Raw genomic sequence first — 16,956 nt, forward strand, 5'->3', positions numbered from 1 at the left:
ATTGTGGCAAACATATACGTATGTAACATTAAATAGTACTCTAGTCAGCAACTATACGCAACTGATGGATGGTTCTTTTTTTTTCATTGTGTAATTATGAATATCCAAAGAGAAACACCTTGGAAACATAAACACTAATTGATCATGTACTAACTAATAATAAGAAGGGAGTCCTAAGATAATGACTGTTCCATCACAAATCATAATATGTTCATGTTTGAGGTGGTTACATATTTAAGTACTGCATTAAATTAAGATATTTATGTAGAAAAAAGATGATAAAGCATAATGCCTTAGGTAAAACACTAAACTCTCATCCATTTGTTATTAATATTTATGACAATGTACCTGGTATTGAACAATAGATGATAAATTGTTTGGTTTTATTATTGAGGAGATCTCATATTCACAAAGGACTGTCCACACTGCGGTTAATTCCAATATTTCTAAATCCCACTATATGAGCATTTGAAATTTATTAGTGAAATTGGACAAAAATACAAGACAAACATAGGGTACCATTAATCAAATTATTAGCAATGCCTATGAAAACGATATAGAAATCTGTCAGGCTTGAACTATAGAATGCACTACTGTATCTTATAAAACTTTAATTGTTGATGAATTCAATAAGCATTTTACTACAATAGGTATTACTGTAGACAGGGCACTACAAAAACTTACACTATTGGTAACTCTGTTAATGGATTTTTTTCCACACACAACTAACATAAATAAGGTTCAAAGTATTATTCTATCTCTAAAATACAGTTCTCACTCTTCAGGTAACATCTTACCTAATATTGTTATAAAAAGTTGCTCACAATCCCTTAGCACTGCTCTGACCTCGTAAATAAACAGATCAATTGAAAATGGAACATCCCCACAGCTGCTAAGATTTCTTCAAAGTTTTAGCATTCTTCAAAAAAACTGTACCAACTGACATTTTACCCACTTTTCCAAAAATTTTGGAAAGCAGTATAAAAACCAATCTACCACATTTTCCTATGTAAAGGTAATCACGCTAATGATTTTCAGCATGGATTTCAAGACAATTCGCATAATCATGAAGTGCAATTACAGATGTGATTTCAGAAGTTCAATTTGCCCCAGACAATGAGATCTTTACTGTTTTATAAAAAATATTTGATAGTGATTCACAAATCACTGCTACTAAAAGCTAGAATAAAAGGCTTGACTGTGAAATGGCTTCTTAACTACTTGTATGACCATAAGCACTTAATCGAGACTGACAGTTACTAAAGCAATCAAAGTGATGAAATGGTGTTTCACAAGCCTAGTCTTGGGACCTTTTCTTGTTCAATATTTATGTTAATGATATAGAATCTTTGTTTCTTGAAGTTAAGCTGAATCTTTTTGCAGATGATACCTCGATGCATTGCACTGGAAAACATCTAAAAGTTCTACACATGAATATGTAAGCAAACTTAAGTAAATAACTGGTTCATAAATAATAGAGTGATGATGATTTTAGAAAAACCATCCACCTTTTTAATTTACGATAAAAATCTCTTATTTTGTCAGCACTAGTAACTTTCTAATTAACAACAGAAATCTATCATGAAAACCACACACTCCTGAGTTAAATGAAAAAAATAGGCCTGTGATAGGAACCCTATGCAGATTAAGTAGAGTATTATACAATAACGCATTAAAAAGGTAAATACCATGGCCTCACTCCAAAATTAAATTGTATACTCTCTGGTCAACTAGTAATAAACATGACTTTCATATGCTAGAAAGATATCAACACGTCCCTTATGAACTACATCATCAAAGTCCCTATTGGGCAGTGCATCTAACAGGTCAAATGTTACCTCTCTTTTGGTTTTAAATTTTCTGAACACGTTTTAGGTATTTAATAAGATAAAAAAACTAGTTCACGCAAATATTATTTTCAAATACTCTCGTGTGCATGATCACCACACAAGACCTGCCATTAACTTCATATTAATCACATATTCATGCACTTTTGATCTTAAGGACAGAGCCATTTAGTCATAACACAATTTAAATTACTACCAAGAGAATAAAAACATGCTCTCATCATGAATCTGTTCAAGAAGATCTTAATTTATAGCTTTGGGAAACATGTCAATAATGCCAATATAGAATCACATGGTAATTGGAAAATATATTGTTGACAGTCCCATTCCTGTGATTATTGTATACCTATATTATGTAAAAATTGTGTGCTGATGTGTATTGTCCTTATTCCCCTATGTGATAATGAACAAGCAGTTTCCTTCTAAAAGTCTGAAATTATTTATTTTTTGTAGTTAGTGATTCTAAATTCATCTGAAATGATTTTGCTTTGATGATGTCAATTCTTGTATACAATACATACACTGAAACTGATTGCAGTGGGAAATTGATGAAAAATACCTTCCAGATATTCAGGCTGTTTCCTGTTTCTTAATCTTCTTAGGAAATGCTTCATAGTAATAGTAATCATTTAGATTTACAACTACAAACAACTGTTCGCTAAAAAAATATTTCCAATGTGACATACTTTATACTCATTTCTTCAATGAAGACTGACTGATCATTCTATAAACCCCTCCATTTAATGACTTACAGCTATGTGAAAAATATCAGTGAACATGATAATAGGAGTCTGACCAAAAGGGATATATTTTTAAGAGGCTCTAAATAAAATTTCATACAATGATTGATACATCTTAATTTACAGTAATCAGTTATGTATTATGTATGCACTCTTCTCCTATAGGCATCTGGCATGACTGAGATATCTGAAGGTCGATTATATCATATGTAACTCTCATACACACGTTTACATTTCTAACTGTAGAAGAGTAGTTTCAAAATATTCATTTTCTAAGGGAGTCATCCATATTGTCTTCAATATTTTACATTGTCTAAACCTATGTACGCTGTGTTGTCACGTAATTGAATTATTCTTGCAATAAAGTGACAATAATGCATCTTAGTGACCTGAGGAAAGCAAATTCCTTCGATATCCCTAAAAATGGGATATGAAAAAATTCTTTTCTACGTAAGCTTTGCAGCCTTGATGGACGGCATTTATGAATCATAACATTTATTTAAATTATCACATAAATAAATGCCTTACTTTTGTCGATGTTCAAAATAAATGTGAAAATTCATCCATCTTTTGGAATGGAATAGCACGTAATTAAGAAAATTATAATTACCGCTGCGATCGGATAAAATGACAAGGGAATAAAAAATTACTGCATTGCTATTTCGAAAAAGGCAGAGATAAGTGGGCTTTCCATTACACAGCTTTTATTATGAGAACCCATTCAAAACATGCCATTTGTCACGTGTTATCACCGAGGGCTACTTATGCAGCAATCATATGTCCCGCAACTGTTCTCCATGGATATCAGATGTACACGAGAGTTGATACTGTAATTACAGATCATAAAAGCAGATTTCTTTCGCCATGTCAGCAATTCTGTGACGGGACTTAATTTCTCGAGAGGTGTGTGAGTAACTTATCACAATATGCGTCTTGTCCAAGGGACACTTTGCATGTACTTAATTATTTTAACACAATACCACAAAATAATGGAGTATTTCTCTCATTGGCGGTAGGAAGGTGCACATTAGGGTTGAATAAAATTGGAGGCATTCCAAAACACTAATTAAACTATCCTATATTTAAGCCACATAAACAAACGGATATGCCAAGGTAAAGCAACTACCCTGAATTAATGAACTGGAGGCTGACGATTGTCTCAGAGTATGTTTATTATCAAAATCAAATCAAATGATTGTTTCCAGGTGACAATCAAAGGAAAACAAAGCAAATGACATGATATCCAAATGCACATCATATAATAATATAAAAATTACAGTCAAAGGTTTTCATCATCCTCGGATGCAGGTGGTGTAAAATTTATGACAATGAAAGAGCATGCTTTAAGGTAAAAATTCTTATTACGGTAGAAAATTAAAACGGACATTACATAAAAATGTTTACAAAAGATTGTGATCTACACATTGATTGAATGGAAATTTGCCTCAAATATTTACTCACCAGCAACTAATAAAAATATCCATAACATCAGCATCAAATAACAATATAGAGCCCTATGTTGCGATGTTAACCTCATGACTTTACAGGCACTTCGAGAACAATTGCCAATAATCACGCAAATACTTGACTTTTTGAAAGCCAGAGCTTAAATTAATTTCAATAAATGTCGCGTAGAAAACAATCACAGCTTGCCAAGCATGCAGAACTTGGTAATCAATGTACCTGCCAGGAATGTATTTAATTCAAACGCGTAATCCACTGCGATATTTAAGAACACGAGATGTGCCTATTAAGCCCTAGAATTTTTCAAAATCTTGGAATCCGCATTTCAGTGTTAAAACTGTCACAGGATCTGAAACGCCCCCTTTATCGCTTATTTGTGATAAAATCGCCTGCAGTTTTAATGCGGATGAAACACAATGACTTAACTCTCATTGTGCCGCGTTTAATAATTTTATTATTACCAACAGGAGCTTTTAACATTTTCCGAACTTGTCGCTACCTAGTACGGAAACGTACCAAGAGATAGCGTGTGCCCGGTAAGGCCGCAGCCAAGTCGCTATCCGCTGTGTTGTAAACAAAATCACGTGTATTTCGAACCAATAGTGAGGAAGCCAGCCGAACGGGAACCAATGAACTTGTACCTTTCACGTGAACGGGGCATGCAGAAGGCGGATTAATTTTGGTCCGCTTAAAGAGTCGGTGATATGATCACTATTCGGTGGTTAACGTAATGGTTACACCATCAACTGACTGCTCTAATGCGAGAACCAATTTCATGGGATATATTTTTACTGATCGCGCGTAGATATGCCTCATAGAGACACGATAATTCATCTTGTTGCTGGAGGGTGAGTAAAAGAATTCTTCATATAACTGATCTTTTCGTCCTTAATTATGATTCCAGTTTTATTTAATGCTTCTTGTTAAAGTATGATATTTCTCGTTATTTTGACGAATTTCATATTATTGCAAAATTTCTGAATGGGCGTGTGGAAGCATCCTCCCGTGTAAGACGTAGTAAGTTTGCTGTAGTGCGATGTCATGCGAAGGCTGCGTGCTTGCTCAACTTTGATTTTATTAGTCCATTCGCTAAAATGTAGTTGTTGCTGATTACCAAGCATGCAATCTAAATTTTTAATGCTACTCTTTGTATTGCTGTGATAATGGAGTGCGGATAAATACATGAAATATCAGTTGTTGCATAAGTCGTTCGGTGCCGTACGTACCCTATTTCTTAACTATCTTTTGTCTTCAATAGACAAAAACCATGTCAATAAATAATGATTCCATTATTCACTCTGCTTAAGAGGCAATTTTTTTGTATTAACTACGGTTGCCTTTGTTATTTCTGTAAGAAATATTAAATGGTCTTTACTCTAAAGCTTTTAGAGACTTTTCACTCGGTGTTGTTAAGGAGCAGATAACGATTTTATGAACTGCTATTATTTTCGTGAAGTTGCGTAAATTTTGTTTATTTACTAGGGTTCAGTTAGAAATGGCATATTTGTGTTAGATATTGTAAAGTTAGGCGTTATTGCAGTACTACAATTTGAAATGTTTGTTTGTTTTGAAAACTTTCGATATGACTATTTCATGGATTATCATTATTCTTATTGAATCTTTGGGTGAGCTAGTTTAGTTTTGATATTTATTTTTTCAACGATTAAATTAGTGTTTTCGAATGTAATGGTTGTCTAAACTGGTGATTACAGGCCCGATCTCGAACCGTTTATGTGCTGGTATATTATTCTTAGATTTACTTGTAGTTAAGAATTTTTTTTACTTGCAAACGTGGGCATGAATAGTGAAGTGCGCAATAGGTCTTTTCGTTGAATTGCTATTACCGTACTCGATATTGGGCGGTGCCAGTTTTATTGCGATGATCAGCGGGAAAAGTAGAATATAGAATTAAGTTGATTCGTTCACTGCAATAATTTCATGAATTTTTATGTGTAAGTGATTTCTGTGAATCTCTGAATACGATGCCTGTAAAGGCTTCCACATTTACGTTAGCCCATTAGTTAAGGCCAGTTTATATGTGCTTTGGCGATGATCATGACTAAGGCAGATGAAGTTACTGCGTGTGTCACTAAGGTTTACATCAACTCCTTTGTTTACAGAGTGGCTGGTACGGCCGGTGCCGTGGCAACATGCCCTCTCGAGGTGGTGAAGACCCGGTTACAATCATCTCATTCAACCTTTCACATAAACCTTGTCCCTCCAAGCATTGCTACACCCGAAGGAGGTGGTGCTAAAGGAACGTGCTACGGGGGGCCTAGGTTACCACCCAGGGGTGGGAATAATGGAGAACAGAGAAGGGGATTGAGTACAGTGGGTGTTGCCCGACATTCACCTACCGCTCAAGTGCTTTCGCTATCTCAGCATCATCATGTCAAAAATGGAGGTGGGAGACACGGCGGAGCGCCTAAAGGTCCAACGATGGGTCTTCTGCAGTGCTTACGGTAAGGCTATGACACCATTGTGATTTATTTGTTGTTGGTTCTCTTACCTCTATAACATATTTAGTGTACTATGCTATGGTAGGGTAAAGTTATGTGGGTAGTTAACGGTTTATCAGATCTTTAGAGCTGCGCAACAGAGGCAGCTTTTGTGTTAACATTAGCCTATGTGTGATGCTTGTATAGCTAAAAATTAAATTTACCCCGTCGTTAGGCTTAGTACAACAGCTAAAATGTAGTAATAGATCTATGATATGAATTGTCTATCAGCTTAAACATACGCGATATTTTACTTAGTCCTTGGAATGGAGGAACAAGAAAACTATATTTCTCGTAATTGTACCGCAATATTTTTGTAAATGCATAATGCCGACAATTCATTGTCATCATCTTCATACTATTTCCTACTGTTTTCAAAAAATTAGTTAACGGAAAGTGTCGTCATTCTTGAGTTAGTCAATGAATTTAGTCTTCAGAAAGGATCAAGCATCACAGTTATCTTGGGAATTAATTATTGTGTGTGCTATTTTAACATGCCTTCGTAATTGTGGCATAAATTAATAATGTAATTAAATTTCCATAAATTCACAAAAATTGGAAAAAACTTTTATTTATGGTATATGACACACCTATGAAATGAACTCCTTTTATTATTTCTTTGTGCATCATAAAATTCCCACTGTATTTATGTGAATGGATTAAAAATAATTATTCATGCCAAAAAGGCACTGGGGGGCATATCACAAATTATATTAAAATGTGGTAGGTATATGCCTGAAAAAGGACAATCACAGAAGTATTGAAACATTTTTATTTTGTCTGCTGGAGAAGTCATAGGTAATGGAGATGGCCTGAATGAAAACATGTTACCAAACATCTCTTAGTGTATTTTTAATGTGTGCCTATTTTTACACAAATTCATTCATATTTTACAGTGCAGCTTTTGAGTTTTGACTTTAACGTCTGCCACTACCCAGTCATCACATCCCATTTTCATTTAAACTACGTATGATTATGTTTAAATTTTATAAAATGACAATGAAGTGAAATCTTGTAAAGTGTAGATCTGCAAGTCAGTAAATGAGTCAGCTAGTAAGTAAATGTGTTATTGAGCGTCCTTACTATATGTATTCGTTGTTGTCATTACTCGCAACATAATTGTTTCAAATATGCCCTGGTTTTACGTTCTTGGGTCAGAAATTTATTTCATAGTTACAATGGTACAGTCTGTAAATACGCCCTAGAATAGTGGGTCTTTGGCTTTTGGGAGCTCCCTTGTTAATTTTTTTAAGTCCTGTGATAAAATAGTTTGCTGTATGCATAGAATTTTAAGGAAAGTCTCCTTTTTGTTCTAACCGACTCTTTCCTTAAATAGCTGTTTTAATTTATGGAATTATATGTTAAATATAGAAATAGACAGCAAGTGTCCTTCACTTGGCCATAGACGCAGATCTTTATGCTAAATTGATGCATTATTTAACTCAAGACTTTTATTTTAGCCTATGATTTTCCTAATTAAGTCTGCGCATTGTACACTATGAGAATCGTCTCTTCATACTCTTTCAGTCATTAACTACATCCAGCATAATGCTGTTATTTATTATGCAATAGATGGAGGTTGGATATTTTTATTGGTCAATTCTATCAAGTCTTTGTCCTTAAATTTATTTAGATTTATAAAATTTGATGAATCGGTTAAGAGGTTTTTGCCCCGGACAATCAGCCACCTTCTCATTAGGCAAATAGCAATCCAAACTTGAGTGTTGATTAGTAGGAGACCCACACCCTGCGGCTCACTTCTTCCAGTCCGTTAATTTTTTGTTCAGGAACTTTGCATTGCAATATGTTTAGCCAGTAAAACAAACAAGGTGTTGATATTTCATGTATCACTTTACAATACGGTGTTGATCTTTAATTTAAAGTGAGTTTCACACCATTTTTATTGCTTGGTATGGAATTCTTATATCTCCTTAGGTTCAAGTAAACTTGACTCTTCTTTTTGGACTCTTTTATTTGATTTAGTGATTGGCTCATAAATTTATGAATTGAAAAATTATGTTTTCAAAATCTCCATGCTTAGTAAATGAATGGATGTGTATTAAGTATGGAGAAAAATTAAATTTTGGTTCAAATGTCATGTTTTAATTTTTTTAAAGTATCCAATGATGCAGTTAAAAAATTACAATGGCAGGGCCTAATATCCTCGTCAGCTTAACAGCTTCAGAACTTAAGGGACAATTAAAGTAATACCAATGTCTCTAGATCTAAGGGAACTGTTATCAAAACCTTCAAAATGAAAAAAAATCATGCTAGCAATGAGCCTTCATCACATTAAAACCATAGTTAATTATAATTGATTGGTTACATTAGTTGAAACGGAGATAGTTTTACATTTCTAATATCTGTAGGTTTTTATTGTGCATTCACTGTAGGTGTGCTGTTAATGAGCAAGAATGAAGAAATCTCTCATGACAAGAGTAGACATTCAATGAATATAAAAAGTGATGAATCAAAAAAATATCAATTGATCTCTTCGGGATCCATTCTAATATGAAACAAAAGTATATGTTGCCAAATGCATTGAATTTTAGAAATAGTTAATCATTGTGGGCTAGCATTCCTCTTTATTTATTTGAATTTAAAAAATTGTGCTATCCTTGTATCACCAAATTTTGCTATACACGTACTGGAATCATAAGTTAATGGTCACCCTTAAGGTTTGAAAAATAAACTTCAGCTGAGAGCACCAACATTTCACACATTTGATTAAGTGGTCTTAAATGGGAAATTCAAATAGCCCGTCAATGATTGGTTACTGCTACATGGGTAGGTCAGTAAACCTATTTCCATTTTAATCAATCGGCAACTGAAATACCTACTGTGAATATGTTTTGAATAGCTGTGTGGAGGGACCTGTAGTTCGTCTTTTCCTTCATATTATTTCACTTTAATCCTTCCTTACTCAAACCCTGATTTTCATCTGGCATTCAGACTTGAGGATATGATTTTTTTAATATTTCCTCTACCTCCGAAGCTAATTATTCTTGGTAAGATGTGTAAGACGAAGGATAGGACTTGAGAGGACTATATATATGAATATAAACAATATATTCATATATTTAAAGAATTCCAGTCCTCGATTTTTCACTACGGATATAGTTAAACATTTCTAATAATAAAGGATTAATTACCAAGGCAACTGTAGTTGTGAAGAATTACTATCATTATTTTTAAGGCCATCACTTGTATAGTGGATGGCTTGTACTGAGATATTGATTGCTCACAAAATTATTGTCCTTTACTGAGTGCACCATCCTGGCTGGATGCTTTTTTGGTGCCTTGTCTTTCCTAAAAATAATCCGGCATGAATTAGTTAGTTGTGCCACATCTTGTCTTAATTTGTTAAAGGCAGCGGCCTTTGTTGAAGTGCAATTTTGCATTCCCTGGGGATGACTGGTTTGGTTCAATTTGTTGGATGAATTTTTCATTTTTTACTATTTCGGCATGTTTCCGTTGTGCATCTCCTATGCTGATCAAGTTTTCTGAACATCCGTATCTGCATGAACACTTCTGTGATTTTGGCGGTAATTTTTAATCATTCTGGTGATAATGATCATATTTCTGAATTAGGATGCATATTCCTTCCTTTTACTGTTATGAATGAGTGTGCAATGTGGTAGGTTTTGGTTTCAAAACATGCATTATTGTGTGTTACTTCACTGCAAATTATTCTGTAATTGTATTGCAAATTGATATCTTCTCTGTCTGCATGAAAGAGGTATATTATAATTGTTGACCTTATTTTAGGCGTTTATGCATGCTAGTTTTGTGCATAGAGTGATCAACCTTAAAATAATTTCCTGTCTAGAAAGTTAGTAACTAAGAGAACGGTAATATAGGAATGTTACATGATTGCTTATTCTTTAAATGGCACTTTAGGTGTAAATTTGGTTTCTTGCTTCTAACTTTTGTTTCCTGTAATGAATAAGGGAGGCTCTGGGGTTAATTTCTATTTTATATATTACATATGACTGGTACTTGCCTTTAAAAAGTGATAAAAGTTAAAAGTCTGTATTGCCTCCTCCAACATCCTGTAAGTCAAAACAACGAGTTTAGTTCTTTGTTATAAGTCTACTTTCATTAAATTGACACTTAGCGAACTATAGAATTATTTTAAAACACATTTTAATTTTTTTTATGAAAAATATTATTGTAACATCCGCAATTTTATTTAGTATGCAATGCAATTTGACTTTTTTTCATGATTTGAAAAGGACATAAAGAATCAAAACATAATTGAATAAATAAAATTGTGGGCAAAATAATTTATTTTTCATTTTAAATAATTTAAAAGTTCCATAAAGTGACACCCAGCTATATTTATTTTTTATATCCATATCAGCTGTTATTAGTACATTTCTGTGCTTCTTATTGGAAATACTGATTTAAATCTATGTACATGTTGTTGTAAAGTTCTGTATTTATGCTTGTAAAGTATGAAAAAGTTGTAAATTAAGAGAGTAAGTTATAGTGAGACAGCTTGCCCAGCGCAACGTGTTAGTGCTAATCAGTAAAACCTAGAATGGTTATAATCTGGTATCGCCAAAGGGACTTGCACCAGTCAACATGTGACCATGAGAGTAGGCATGCACATTGGTTAATAAGTATTTGATGCATGTGCATTGATGGTACTCAGTAATTTGGAGGCACTTGACTAGTTAGGACCATTATGAGTCAAGAACAGCCGTGAAATCGCATCAGTTTTTGCTCTTTGACTAGCCACTAACTTCCAAAAGTGACATTTAGACTATTTAGGTCATCTGCCAAAGTTGTCTCCAAAGCGTGCTTCCCTCTCTTTGATGGGCCATAAATATATATTTAAATATTTGTAACCCACCATGGCACAATTTTGAAGTGCTCATTTGAATTAGTTATGACTGAAGCTTGTTCATGGTGAAGAAAAGTAAAATTTGTCCTCATAAGCTGTGTGGTCAAAACACTTGAAAGTTTCATAAAGTTTGACCTGGGCCTTACTTTGTAATAATTTCATTTAAATAGGAGGAGGCACCTATGTGGTGGGAATAATGCAGCATATTGTTTTACTTCTGTATGTAGATGCAGAAGACTCTCTAAAGCATAATCCTCCAAGGTTTTGAGATAATTTAGTTGTGATAAATTTGGATCTCAATTAGGAGTAATTCATGGGTATCTTTGGAGGTTCTCTGCCGTTTTTCATTGAAATTTTATGAGTAGACTTAATTGATTTTTTTTTAAACTTGCACAATTAATTTTGAATGAAGCTAAGCCTTTGATGTTCATTTGATGGTGGTAAAAATCATTTGTATTTTACCTTTAATGCATATTGTTATTTGTCGAGGTTTTAGTCTGGACCGATGTGATTAATGAAGTCATATCATTCTTGTGGCATTTATTAGTAATTTCCAGGAATCAAATTTAAGAAAATCTCTCCAAGCGTCCTATTGAATGTAAAATAATCTGTTTAACATTTAATGACGTCTTTCCTATATAGCTTGCGGCATTGTTATTCAAGGGCAGATTTTTCATCCTAAATAAATTGTGTAGTATTTATATGAGAGGGCCAGAAATAATGGCGGCAGTATAAATGGTATAAGGAAAAGCACTGTGATTGAGAATTATTAAAATAACTTGATTTGTTGTCCTTATGTGCATAATGTAAGTTACTCTACGAAGGCTTTAGTTAATGTATTGCGAGAATGACAAATGTTTGTAGAATGGTTCCCAGTGGCCTCTACAGCTGAGGGAGTAGCAAAAATGTTACTCTAGTCATGGTAATGTAACTGAGTCTTTAGTTGCATTGCGCAGACAGTGAAAGTGGATTGGTAGTATTTATCAGTTACGTGGCATTTATTAATTACATAGAGTACTGGTGAGAAGTAATGTCCAAATATTAGGGATTCTTTATGTGGTCCAAAAGCAGCAACATTTTCTGTGTATGAAGTGAAACTTCTGCAATGCCTGCCTGATAGGCCTACCAGGCCTTTGGTTTTTCCCAGCAATGAATCTTGGAATGGCTGTTTCCCACTCCATAACCTGCGAAGGCTGGGCCAGAGACTTATCTGATGGTGTCGTTAGAACCGATGGATTTGCCTCGCCATTTGCCACTCATCTCTGGATTCTGCGGCGGGAGACTTAGCAATGAGCTCAGGTGGATTAGACACCAATGTAAGTGTGTCCTGCTATTTAGTTGTCATATTATGCGTTCAGTGCCACTCAACCAGAATATTTCTATTTCAGTTATGAGTTCTGTAAATTGTTTCTTCTAGCTAGTCATAGGTGTATTGATACACTCAATCCTTTTATTTAAAGGACTTGGAGGAGGAAATATCACCTTCATATTTTTTTAAAACCCAGTCTCTCTTATTCAACAGACTATTTTATGAATCTTGTAATATTTGTGTGCATTTTATAAGCAGATATTATTGGAATCCTCCTTTATACTTCATTATGCCATATTTGTTATTTATTTTTAATCTAGCTGATTTAGCCAGTATGTGTAATTTAATATTATCAATAGCTTTACATAACTGTAGATTTTGAGTGTTTGAGAGTTAGATTTAGATATTATAATGTAAGATAGTTTTGGCATAACTCGGGACTTAAGGGACCAACGTTATAAGGAGAGCTGAGAAGGTTCATGTCATGCTGGTAATCAGAAGGCATGGTTATATTGTAATTAGAGGAAGATGTGAACTGTTTTGCCGTGGTAGCGTTTCATTGCAAACTTATCCTCTTTTTTTTTAATTTCCTACTTATTAAGATTTTTCTTCCATAGGTGTTGTCGAATTGGGTAAAATTCATTTTTTATTAACCATTATGCTATCTTAATAAGGTTACACCCTTATTTAAACAATAATCCTCCCTAATTTTATTATTCCTCCTATTTAATCGAGGTTTTCTTCAATTTTTCTTCTACATGTGGCAGTTGATGAATTTCTCATTGTCAACAGTTGCAAATGTGTTTATAAAACTGTATCAATAAGTTGTATAATTGTGATTTGTTTGTTGCATAACTTATTCTTGTGCTGAGTTTTGGTCGCTTAAATATTGGCTTTTAAATGACTGGAATCGCTAGGCTGGGGACCCCTTGTTAGGATTATATTGGGAATTTTGAGATCAAGCGGTACAATTTCAGGGCTGACGAGTACTCCATGGAAAACATTGTAAAAAAAGGAAGAATTCTTTTGTATTTGAGGTATGGTGGATATGTTTGGAAGACAGAAAATGGTGGGGAAAGGTTTGCTAAGGGATATGAGTCTGTGTAGTTTACACGCTAGCGGAAGCTTCTCTGTCAAACAAACCCCATAATTTTGTAGTGGCTCTAGTACATTTGGGATCCGTGGAATTCACTCATTGTTTTGATTTCACCATTAAAATGTGAGTAATAATCTTATATCGTATGCGCCAATTTACATGGCATCATAAATGGTGTTCTGATAATCAGTTTTATTTATCGTACCACCAAAATACAAGAAATGGTATTAGGCATCCCTATGAGGAAATTTTTATGTTCATTTTGATAATTTACAATCACTAGGTGTTGATTTCATACTAGTAAAATCATCCTCAGTTTAATACATAAAGTGCAGAAATGAGCAAAGTAATTTTGATTTATCATAACATAATAAGATATGATGGCAGTCTACAGTAAAGTGTTGTATCTGTGCTTATGGATAAAACAAAAGGTTAGAAGCAAGGAGCTCAATGCATTTCTGAGTTTTCATTGCATTTTTTTCATTTACTTTCCACAGTCACTCTTCATACTACCATCCATGTACTACATACCTACTTGACGTTTACTTAGGGATTATTGAAAGCAGGGGATAGGAATGTTGCGGTGGCTAACGTGCAGAGTTCCCACGGTGAGGGCCAGGGTTAGAATCCCGGAGGCGGCAGATTTTTTTCAGTGGTACATATCTCGATCCTTACTCGAGGCGCTTCGTGAAGAGCACTTTGAGTGATTACGACGCCCGTCGGATGGGGCGTTAAACTGCGGACCCCTTGGCGTCTTTCAACGAGAGGTGCTAATGCCGACGCCGAGTTTCTCTCCGCCTTCATCCTTTCCTGTCTATCCCTAACGGTGCAAATGACCTCAGCTGTCAGTCGCCTCCCAGCTGCGAGCCGTTTCATTTTTTGTGAAATTTTGCCTCACACTGCTGCCCATGTGCCTCCTTCCTTGCTTTTAGCGCCATTCTTCATTTTGCCAATCGCAGCTTTCATCTACGGAAGCACTTCATTTTCCTGGAACCTCGATCTTGGCTCATTCTTGCGACGGTGGTCCCTATCAACTAGCATTATTTATTGCAAATGTGCGGGTATCTCTCCGATGGTGTTCACCACCATGCTTCTCCAGCTCAATGTCATTGCATTCTGTTCTTAAGGTTGTGTCGCGTCAGAGTTGATTTACGCTGCCTTGGGTTTCATTGAATATATTTCTCTGCCCTCGTTTTCATTCATAACTTCCATTTCGCATCCATTCCTCCACCCATTGCCCCATTTCGCCATACTCGTTTTTCTCATCAAACCTTCCTTCGAGTTACCCTGGTAGAGATGAGCTTTCTATCGCGTTCTCAAATATGTATAGATGAACCTGGCAGCAATGCAAGCTCTGGTATTTTTGCATCATCTTTGCTCACAATAGAAATTATTAACATATAAAACCGCTGAATGTCATCTCTACCCAGCATAGCCCAAGTTCATTATTCAAGAGTTATCCGTACAGTTAACAGCAATGCACATATTCCTGGTCGAATATGGTGCTGATGGAACTAGACTATTATTGAGGAATCATGTTTGTGGTATGGTTTACAAAGAAAGAATTCAAAATGTAATTTTAATGAAGCAGTAGATGTGATTATAGTGACTAAGGATCGTGCGGATTCTTATGAAAAATTCCTGACTTTAGGGTTTGCACTTCGCAAACATTTGCTAGCAATTTGGAAAGGTAGTGTGTCTAATCAATAGGGTGAAAAATGAAAAATTCAATCAATTCTCCGACACGAGCAAGTGGATACTTGAGAATTCCCACTTGTAAGCACATCATTCTCCGTTCTTAAAGGCATTACTTGGCGTTTCCAATCCCTGCCATGCACCGCTCGGAGGCCTGATGCGTTAACTAGAGTCGAGAGGCTCGAAACATAATAAAGAAAACTTTATGCATAGTTCACTAGTACTCAATATCCTCCAGCAAGACTAAAATGGGTTGGGCTGGGTCTGCCCTCCGCTCATCTGCGCTGTGTGATGATCAATGGGAGCTAATGGTAACTGGCATAATGGCCAATCTCAATTTTTTAACTTCCAAACGTAACAACCTGGAGGCGAGTTAGATGGATTGAAGGCTGCATGTTTTTATTATTTCGTCAGAAACTCTTCTTGCGGCAGGATCTCGACTCGCAAGAGTTCGAGGGAATATGTTGTTATGGTGGTTGATACGTGTACTTGCGCCTCTTTTCATGTCTCTCTGGTTTGTGTGTTTGGAAGCATGGGATACACGTACACATGTGTTAACGGGAATGTTCTGCGCTCATTGCTGTAAGTTCTTTCGTGTGAAGTATACGAATGTTTTAAGCCGACAGCGTATGAATAATAACCTGGCTTGTCTTGACGTCATTAGTTTCCAGTTTTCGAAAGTGGGTTGCTCATCTTTATTTTATGCCTTGCTATTTGAAAGAGAGCATTCGCAAGCCTTATTTATTTTGCAATATTATTATGGCAGTAGTGGGTCGATAAAATCGTCTGAAAATGGACTCGCTTTTAATAGATCGGATTCATCTGCTTCGAAGTGCTCGGGACCGAAGCGGTTAAGGAGTGGCCCAGATATCTGATGCCTCCGTCATCTTTAAATTGTCTGCGCACACCCGTGGAAGTATTGATGAAATGGGGAGATGACACACAAGGACGTGATTGGTCCGCGACGGATTTCGTGATGCACAGCAATCCCCTCCGCCTCCCGCAGCATTTGCTCAGGTTTTGGCTTTGGTTGAGGTTTATTTATAAACAGCCAATATTCATTGCGTAGCGGTCCTGGACCTCCGGAATGACCTTCAACTTCCCTTTTCCGCAACCAAATTGCTAATCGCGGGGCCCCGGGCCCCGATTCCCCCCTCGGCTACCGCTTCCGTTCAGACCACATCAAGGCGACTGCTCATTCCCTCTCCCCATCCTCCCTCCCCTTCTGTGTACTGCCCTTGGGAATCTAGCGGAAGCTATTTTTAACTTCTTCATCACAGCCTTATTCTTGCTTTCGTCTTGAACTTCTAAGTTGGGGTAAATATCGACTCGTTGCTCCTGAAGTGCGCTTCTCCTCGGAGGTGCGCTGATGACGCTTTCTGGTCTTTTTCACCCTGCCTTAGGAACGGTATCCATAATAACAAAAGGGACTACGTACTTTTCCCCCGAATTGTACTA

At 35.7% G+C, this 16,956-nt stretch overlaps 2 protein-coding genes across 2 annotated transcripts in view; one reads left to right on the forward strand and one right to left on the reverse strand.

Annotated features, from left to right (window-relative positions):
* LOC139686170 (2-phosphoxylose phosphatase 1) overlaps nucleotides 1–4,540 on the reverse strand; it is a 38,618-nt gene extending 34,078 nt beyond the window's left edge. The window contains exon 1 of the mRNA XM_071583349.1: nucleotides 4,049–4,540. Within this exon, the coding sequence (XP_071439450.1) occupies nucleotides 4,049–4,124 (76 nt within the window). The 5' untranslated portion in view covers nucleotides 4,125–4,540. The remainder of the gene's footprint in view (nucleotides 1–4,048) is intronic.
* Nucleotides 4,541–4,693: 153 nt separating this feature from the next.
* Nucleotides 4,694–16,956, forward strand: part of Rim2 (replication in mitochondria 2) — a 56,236-nt gene continuing 43,973 nt past the window's right edge. Inside the window, exons 1-2 of the mRNA XM_071583350.1 lie at nucleotides 4,694–4,899; nucleotides 6,172–6,513. Of these exons, the coding sequence (XP_071439451.1) occupies nucleotides 4,859–4,899; nucleotides 6,172–6,513 (383 nt within the window). The 5' untranslated portion in view covers nucleotides 4,694–4,858. The remainder of the gene's footprint in view (nucleotides 4,900–6,171; nucleotides 6,514–16,956) is intronic.

The sequence above is a fragment of the Hetaerina americana genome, unplaced genomic scaffold, assembly GCF_022747635.1.
Source record: "Hetaerina americana unplaced genomic scaffold, ioHetAmer1.1.p SCAF_130, whole genome shotgun sequence".
NCBI lineage: Eukaryota > Metazoa > Arthropoda > Insecta > Odonata > Calopterygidae > Hetaerina > Hetaerina americana.